Source organism: Pan paniscus, chromosome X (genome assembly GCF_029289425.2).
Source record: "Pan paniscus chromosome X, NHGRI_mPanPan1-v2.0_pri, whole genome shotgun sequence".
Taxonomy (NCBI): domain Eukaryota; kingdom Metazoa; phylum Chordata; class Mammalia; order Primates; family Hominidae; genus Pan; species Pan paniscus.
The window spans coordinates 32,097,197-32,105,844 of NC_073272.2; the positions used below are offsets into that span (position 1 = coordinate 32,097,197).

The following is an 8,648-nucleotide window of genomic DNA, read 5'->3' on the forward strand; positions in this document are numbered from 1 at the left end:
AAAACAGAAAATCTCCTCTTTCACTTCTGCATGTCTTTATAATTACAGATTGCTTCTTGACTCCAGTTGGATGCAAACGCAGTCTTCCATACAGCTGAGGGAAGTGGAAATGAAGATAGAGCAAAGTGACCTCCCACTGATACTGGCACATAATTACATTCAATGTCATGATGTTACTTCCAAAGATACTTTTTGCTTATGTTGGCTAGGTTTTAATAGTTTTTGAGGCCTTACTTAAACCCTGCTGAAGCTTTTTTCAATCAAGTTAATGGTTAAGACCTTAAAATTTATTATAACAATATGTACAAATTTGATTTGAGCAGGTTCCATGAAATTGCTACACTTGTGAAAATAGCTTATTATACTAGTACCCCGCTATTTTTTTTTTAAAGATGTACAGAGCTATGCTACCTGTTGGCAAATGTCTTCTTTAACTATGGAACAGAGAAATTTGTGACTGTCTGGAATAAAAGTATTTCTTTAATTGAATACAAAAATACTCTGCATGTAAAAATATTAAGAAAGTTTATTTTAAAATATTTTACACTCTTCTGCCCACAGCTCTTTATTCTTCCCTCATGGTGAACTGCACTACTGCACTTGTGTGGCCCACATGCCTTTATATCTTTGTACAGAGCATTTCCAGCATCATATCATCCATGCTGACTGTGCCGATGATGGGCCTGAAGAACAGTTCAGCAATGACATTGGCATTGATGAATCTCAGCAGGAAAAGGGTACTATTAAGTTCGATGAATCTGTCATGGGGCCCTTGGTGCGTCATCCTGGCGTGTTCACTGAGTATTTGCTGAGTTCCCCACTGGAGTCCCTGAATGTACTTCACGCACTGCAGGCCCGGCACGTCTGGAGGGAGAAAAATCTCTTTGTTATAAAACAGCTCACCACAGAGTCCTTTGCTAGCTTTTTAAAAATAGCCATTTCTGTTTCATCCCAATTAAACAAGACCCAAAGCTTCCCGGTTAAAAGGGTAAAAGGCCAAACCAGTCTAAGTTTTCAGAAGCAACCTGTCCAAGAATGAAACATCATGTGATCTTACTTAATATTTACTATGTTTCTATGCACACGTTTGCAAATACACTGGCCATGAGCCAACAAACGCACACAATTTAATATGACAGTAGAATACAGTTTAATGAATCATCACTCCAGTTCACTTTCTATGCAAATATGAAGAAGTTCATGATATTTCAAGAGGTGGGCACTTTACCTATGAGAAACAAGCCATGATAAACAAGAAGTGTTGCCATGAGACAAATGTTTTTACCATTCTTCTTTGAACTTTCCATCATTACACTGATCGTTCAGCCAGTGGTGGTAAACTTCACAGCCACAAACTTTGACACACAGTTTCATTTTACCTATTTGCCTGCAGGCCAATATTAGTCTAGAGGCCCGAATAATTTGAAAGCTAACACTGGCCACTTAGCTCATTGCACCATGATTTCTGTATTGGGGAAGATTTTGAAAAAAATAAAAGAATGATTCTAATGAGTGTTCAAAAAGGCTCTTTTCAAAAATATTAAAGAAGTTTTTGAAAATTCTTATAGTCATTAAAAGTTTAAAAAGTAAACATGAAAACATCACGAATTGTACCATGATTCAAGAATAACTTTTGTAATAGAAAACACATGACCTTTTGCAGTATAGTGTGATACCGAAGTAAAAGTGAAAGAAATAAATGCAGGAAAGTTTAAGTGGATGTAAGTTTTTATAAGGAAAGTAATAAGAGGAGGCTGCTTTTGAAGGTCCTTTGATCTTCCATGATGATAATATCGTTGCAAAGTTCTTTAACTTGTATTCAAGTAATTAGCAGTTGACCACTTGGTTTAAATGATGTTAATGATGATTGCAATCATTTTCCTTCCCTTTTCCTAAAAAATTCAACAGAAAAGTATTTTAAAAGCACCATGCCAATCATCACAGAGCAGCAGAACCAGTGTTCTTTAAAAAAATAATAATGGTAATAAGCGAGAGGCACTCCTATTATGGGCGAATATCAAATCTCATAAATAAGAACAAAAATAAAGCAACCATTTTAATCCATATTCCAGTTCTGATTACTCTAGTCCACACATTATCATCCCCTTCTAGCTACAGCTTGAGATCCAGGCTTAAGACCCAATTTTGTTGTGTTTGAATTCCATCGATGAAAGTAGGAAGAGGCTTGCATGAAACTCCACCAGAAATCTGAAGCTTCTCTAGGTCTAGATTCATGGCTTGTGAAAACTTCATCTTGTGTATGCCACATTACTTTTCTCTGTGTTCACAATATACCCCTCCACCTTGTCCCCACCCAAGTGGTTCCCCCCCACACAGAGACACACAAACTGGCCTTCAAAATAAGGTCAGGGAAGAGAAAATGCAAATGGACTCCACAGTTTTATATCTCCTTAAGTTTGAACATATATATATATATATGTAGTACTTAAATTTATATATGGGACATACAAAGGATAAACAGCAAAGAGAGGCCACACTCTTAATAGGCATTACCTTTCTCCCAAATATAGGTACATTTGTGTTTCAAACACACTCAGCTTAGCTGGTTAAACTCATATTGAGAGAGGATTAGGAAAAGTCAATCAAGAATAAGGAAGAATGTGTGTGTGTGTGTGTGTGTGTGTGAAAAGTATATAAAACAGAGTCAAGGGAAACTGTTGATACTGAAACTAATGGAATGTAAATTTCTGGAAGCTGAGCCCCTCTCACCTTTATATCCCAACAGGACGAGGAACATAGTGGATGATTAGTAACACTGGCTGAAGGAATAAGAAGACTGTTTTCCAAATAATCTTAAGAATCATCTGCGACACTTATTATGAATGCAGATTTGCAGACCCTGGGCCAGAGCTACTGAATCAGAATATATAAGGCAGGAGCCTAGAAAGACTTTTATCTACTCCCTCCCACCCCCAACCACACACACACAAGTACTTCTTATGCACAGGCAAGTTTGGAAAACAATGGTATAAGCAAAAAGGTAACATATAATAGACACTGGGGTGAGCTGAGGTCTCTACGTCATGAAACGTGAGGTTTGAACGAATCATTATCCCACCAAATACTGATCTATGCACCCTCAAAAATGCTAGGCAGGGGGCAGGGACTTAATCAGAGATTCCAGCACCAGGGAAAAAAGATACAAAAGGAGCATTATAAAAACTATCCCAACTCAAGTTGCCTGGAAAATTTTGTTCCCACTTCAATCATTTTGAAAGGGCGCTGGTTGAAGATGATTCTAATAGTGAGAAACACCCAAGACAAGGTGCCTGGCTGTCCAGGGAGACGTTCCTCCAGTGATTTGGTTGCACTCTGTGGGACAGTGTGTCCAGCACCCAACAGACAACCTGAAAGTTTAGTGCAGCCAATATCCCACTGGGCCCAGAAGATAGGACCCTCAGGTGCCACAACACACCAACCATTTACTTTGGAGTAAGGTCACTTGGGACCTTGGGACACATCTACCTACTCAGTAAAATGGGGTGGGGGAAGGCTACAGAGCAAAGGGGGTTGATTAGCAGGTCTCTAAAGTCTCTTTGAATTCTAAAATACAGTGCTCCTGCTCTCAGTCCCTAATGTGTCTTTTTTCCCTATCCCTTTGCCAACCTGATATTATTCACAGAGATTTGGAGGAAGGGATAGTCCAGATGCTTAGGACCATACAAATAACCATTCAGAGGCAGGCCCATGAAACACTACATCTAGTGTCTTGTGTGTCCCTAGGGAATAGTCTCTCTATGGGACCCTTTAACAAATGTTTCCTTTTTTGCTAGCCTTAATAGATTTCCTCCCCCCAAAAATTTCAGAACGGGGTTTCAGAAATCGATGTTGCAGAATCTTCAGTGAGCAAAAACTTTTTTTAGAAAAAGATATGCTCTGGACTTAAAAGAAAGCTAAAGAAGAAAGAATAACCATTTCCCATGAAGGCACAAACTTTTCTACGGTAAGAAATGTGTAGAGAGCCAAGTACAAACCTAAACAAACAACTCCCCTCCTCTTGGCTGAGTTTCTGATAGCAGCCCACCCAGCAGAAGTGGTTCCTGGAGCTCCCCACCCCAACTCTGCTGAGTTAGTCACGATTTCTTCACCTTTGCCCCGACACTCTCCTGATCACTGAAAACTCGTTACTGCCCGCGCCCCTAGATAGGCACTGCCCGATGCTTTTGTGAGCTGGGAAAAGCCGGCGCCTAAGGCCAGTACCCTTACCCGGGTTAAAGAGCACGGTCCCCTTGAGGTAGGCGTACTCCTTGGTACTGATGTTCAGACTCCAGCATTTGGAAAGAAAGCACTTGATGGCTTGGACCTGGGAGGCGGAGGGCACCTTCCTGGCCTCCGCCGGCGGTGCCAAATGGGGCTGCAGCGTGGGCACGGGCAGTGGCTCGTTGCCCCCGGTCTCCCGCCGCCTGGTGGTGAGGATCTTCTGCAGCATGCTGGGCTCCGAGACTTCCACAGTCTCGAACTGCAAGCGGTCCTGGGCCAGCTCAAGCATGAGCAGGGACGCCCAGCAGTTGCGCACCAGCACCAGCTGCTGGTCCAGGGGCAGCACCTGGAAGCAGGGCAAGTACTTGACGAAGCGCAGCGTCTTCAACAGGCCCGCTGAGGCTGCCTCGCAGACCACCTGTGGACTCTTGAGCGCCACCGGCCGCAGCGCACCAGAGGAGGTGTCCCACCAGGGGGCCCTCGGCCGCTCCTCCGGAGCCGCCTGCGCTTGATTTGTGCTCGTGGGCATGCAGTAGAGGGTGCTGCCCTGCTGCGGGTGGTCTTCACCGCAAAAGCAGCAGCGGTACAGAAGCGCCGTGGCCCGCCCGCCTGGTAGCGCCTCTTTACCCCCTGGCCTCTGCGCGAAGTAGGAGCGGTCCCACCACGCGCCCCCTGGCCGTGCCTCGGGCGCTGCCGGAGCCACGTGCGTTTGCTTTGAGCTAGTGAGCAAGCTGTAGAGGATGCTGCCCTGCCGCGGGTGGTCTTCACCACAAAAGCAGCAGCGGTACAGGAGTGCCACGGGCCGCCCACCCGGAAGCCCCGCTCTGCCCACCCCGGGATCAGAGCCGCACGAACAGCCCCAGCACGGACCCAGCGTCGCCTCGGGCGCCTTCGGTGCCGCGTACGTTTGCTTTGCGCTCGTTAGCATGCTGTAGAGGATGCTGCCCTGCCGTGGGTGGTCTTTACCGCAAAAGCAGCAGCGGTACAGGAGCGCCACGTTCCGCCCGCCCAGCAGCCCCTCTCTGCCCACCCCGGGCTCATCGCCGCACGAACAGCCCCAGCACTGATCCACCAGCCGCGTCTCTGGAGCCTCAGGAGCCGCGCGCGTTTGCTTCGCGCTCATAAGCATGTTGTAGAGGATGCTGCCCTGCCACTGGTGGTTCTCGCCCGCCATGGCCCGCGGCGCCCGTAGCCCAGTTCTGCCCAGTGGCTGCCTCCTGGGACCTATTTATACCTAGCGCGCACGCAGGCGCGTCGGCCGCCTCGGTCTGGGCAAGGGCGCGGAGGCGGGCGGCGTGTGCGGGGGGGCGCGGTGCTGCGCTCCGGTGTGTTCGCCCATGACCTCGGTGGTTCGAAGGGGCGGGTGCTCTTTAAAAGCTGGAAATGGAAGAAGAACAGCAGCGTGGGAGCTCCTGGACACTTTCCTCCTTCCTCTCATTACCCCTTTCCCTGTCTCAGGAAGACCGGAGGAGAGCGAGCGCCTGGATGCTGTTGCAACTCTTTCCATTGAACCCTCGCATCTAATTTGTTCCCTTTATTGGGAGGGCAGGGGAAAAGAGGAAACATCTACTTCTATGCTCTTTGTAAACTTTCCTTAAATTATCACAGTTTGTGTGACTTATATTTGTATATGGATAGGGAGGTCTCATTTTCTGAGACCTTGAAAAATACAGAACATAGACAAGCATCATATGGGAACTCGGTGGAAATGCCCAATCTCAGGCTCCAACCAGACTTTCTAACTCTGAATCTGCATTTTAACGGTGTCCCCAGGGATTCACATGCACCTAGACGTTTGAAAAGCACTGCTCTAAATATGCTATCATAAGCGCTCAGTTTAATTCCAGCAGTATTTATAAGCGCCCACTATGTCCTGGATGCTGTGTTAAGAGAGCTGGGGGCAGCGAGCAGGATGTAAAAGTGCCTAAAACTTAGGAATATAATAATTACGAGGGGATAATATTGTTACAGTGAGAATTGTTTTCATTTTAGCATATGTTTTTTTTCTTTTAACTTTTAGGTTCAGGAGTACATGTGCGGGTTTGCTATATAAGTGAATTGCTTGTCGTGGGGGTTTGGTGTACAGATTATTGCATCACCCAGGTAATAGTATCCAATAGGTATTTTTTCTCATTCTCTCCCTCTTCCCACCCTCCACCTTCAAGTAGGTTCCAGTGTCTGTTGTTCCCCTCCTAGTGTCCAGGTGATCTCTTTATTTAGCTCCCACTTGCAAGTGAGAACATGTGATATTTGGTTTTCTGTTCCTGCATTACTTTGCTAAGCATGATGGCCGCCAGCTCTCATTCTTTTTCATGGCCGCAGTGAGAAATTTTGATCCTTGTAAAAGTATTCCATTGGTAAGTGTGTAATTAGTATTTCTTTTCCCACCCTTCCTAAGTGAATAATGATAAATAGAAGCATCAGGAAGCCTGGATCCATTAGTCTTCACTTGCCACACAGCTGTGAAGACATGGGGCAGGGAAGGGTATTGGTATATACCAGCTGATATAGAATCATTTTTACTTTTTCCCTCCCTCCCATCCTCCCTCTTTCTTTTTTTGCTGTTTCTTTTCCTTCCTTCCTTCCTTCCTTCCTTCCTTCCTTCCCTTCCTTCCTTCATCCCTCCCTCCCTCTCTCACTCCTTCTCTCTCTCTCTTTCTTTCTCTTTTTCTTCTTCTGCAGGACCTGGAATTCTCGGCATAAGAGGAAAACCTAGGAGACCCCCATTTTGCTTGCAGCGTTAAATTTCATTCTGCCTGTGAGAGGCCCTAAATAGCACAGTGGTTAAATCCCTGGAACTAGCACTAGATTGCCTCAGTTTTAATCCTGGCCCTGCCACTTTGTAGCATCATAACCTTGGGCAATGTATTAGTTTCTTTGTCGCTGCTTTACTTACCACAAATGTAGTGGCTTAAGTCAACACAAACAACACAAATTTTTTATGTTATAATTCTGGAAGCCAGAAGTCTGAAATCAGTTTCACTGAGCTAAAGTCAAGGTGACATTTCTTCTGGAAGTTCTAGGACAGAATCTATTTCCTTGCTTATTCTAGCTTCTTGAAGCTGCCTAAGCTCCTTAATATCTGATCACTTAACTCTGGCCTCTGCTTCCATCTCCTTCTCTGATTCTTGTAAGAATCTTTGTGACTATAATGGACCCACTCAGATAATCCAAGATAATATCTCTATCCAAAAATTCTTAACTTGATCACATATGCAAAGGCCTTTTCATTCTATAAGTTAACAAATGCACAGGTTCTAAAGGTTAGGACATGGACATCTTTGGACACTATTCAGCCTATCACAGGAAAGTTACTTAAGCTGTTTGTGCCTCAGTTTCTTCATTTGTCAAACATGCACAACAGCGTCTGTGAGGTAATCTTTATACGTGAGTTAATTTGTGTAAAGTGTTTATAATAATGTTTGTTATGTGTCAAGTGGTGGATGTATCAACCATTTTAGGACAACGCAGAATAACTTCAGAGTTAGGAGGTGTTCCTGTACCAGCACTGCCACAGTTCTGTCTCTCCTAGGGAAGCCTCACACACACACAATTTCCACCCAGAAGATTTTATCCTACTTTCTTTGTGTGTCCACATTTCTTGGCCCAGACTCTAAACACTGGATGGGTCACCTGGTTCACACAATATTGTGTATTGGCAATATTGTTTCATGGGCTATTTCATTATTTGCCATTTCCAGTATTCAAGCTACTGTTTGGGGTATCGTCGTTACTGCTTTAGCAGTATTGTGGCAGTCTTCACTCGCCATACAGCCTCATCCCTCAAGTGCCACACAGGCACTGAGATCAGTGGCTCAATGAACCCAGCGACCAGCCTAGCTGAAAAACCCAGCCGACCTTAGTCCCTACCTTATGTTGCCAGAGCTAGTCACGATTCCTTTTCCTCCCAACACCTGACATGATTTATTTAGTTGTTCGATGCTTACTGATTGTGTCTCCTCCACTAATATAAAAGTCCTTTGAGGGCAAGGAATCTGTCACTTGGTATCGTATCCCAGCAATTAGAATGATTTCTGACACGTAGTAGGTGCTCAAAAAATACATTTGTTGGCAAACTGTACCTTGAGGGAGAGAGAAGGCTACGGCTCCTACTGCCAATGGGCAGGCCGAGCACTCCCACCCAGCTATCGCTGCGCTGACCCTGGAAGGAGGACAATGCAGTAGGCCTTGTTAGACTCAGCATTTTCTGGAGGCCTGTTTTGCTACTCAGAGTGCTACAAGGACTGTGGTAAAGTAACAGGAAAAGTGGGTTAACAGTCAAAAGACCTGACCTTGAATTTGGGTTCTTCCACTCTAACAAAATAACATTAAACAAGTCATTTAACTTCACCCTTCTCATTTCTGAAGTGGGGACAAAATTCTATGAACCAATATTGATATGTACACTCTGTTCTAAGTCTGTAAGA

At 44.9% G+C, this 8,648-nt stretch overlaps 1 protein-coding gene across 1 annotated transcript; it reads right to left on the bottom strand.

Moving 5' to 3' along the window:
• Positions 1–508: 508 nt before the first annotated feature.
• Positions 509–5,660, bottom strand: NR0B1 (nuclear receptor subfamily 0 group B member 1). The gene is made up of 2 exons (XM_003807128.6): positions 4,228–5,660; positions 509–864 (listed from the first exon to the last, which is right to left on the bottom strand). The coding sequence occupies exons 1-2, from the start codon at positions 5,393–5,395 to the stop codon at positions 620–622; spliced, it is 1,413 nt and encodes a 470-aa protein (XP_003807176.1). The 5' UTR covers positions 5,396–5,660; the 3' UTR covers positions 509–619.
• Between the last annotated feature and the right edge of the window lie 2,988 nt (positions 5,661–8,648).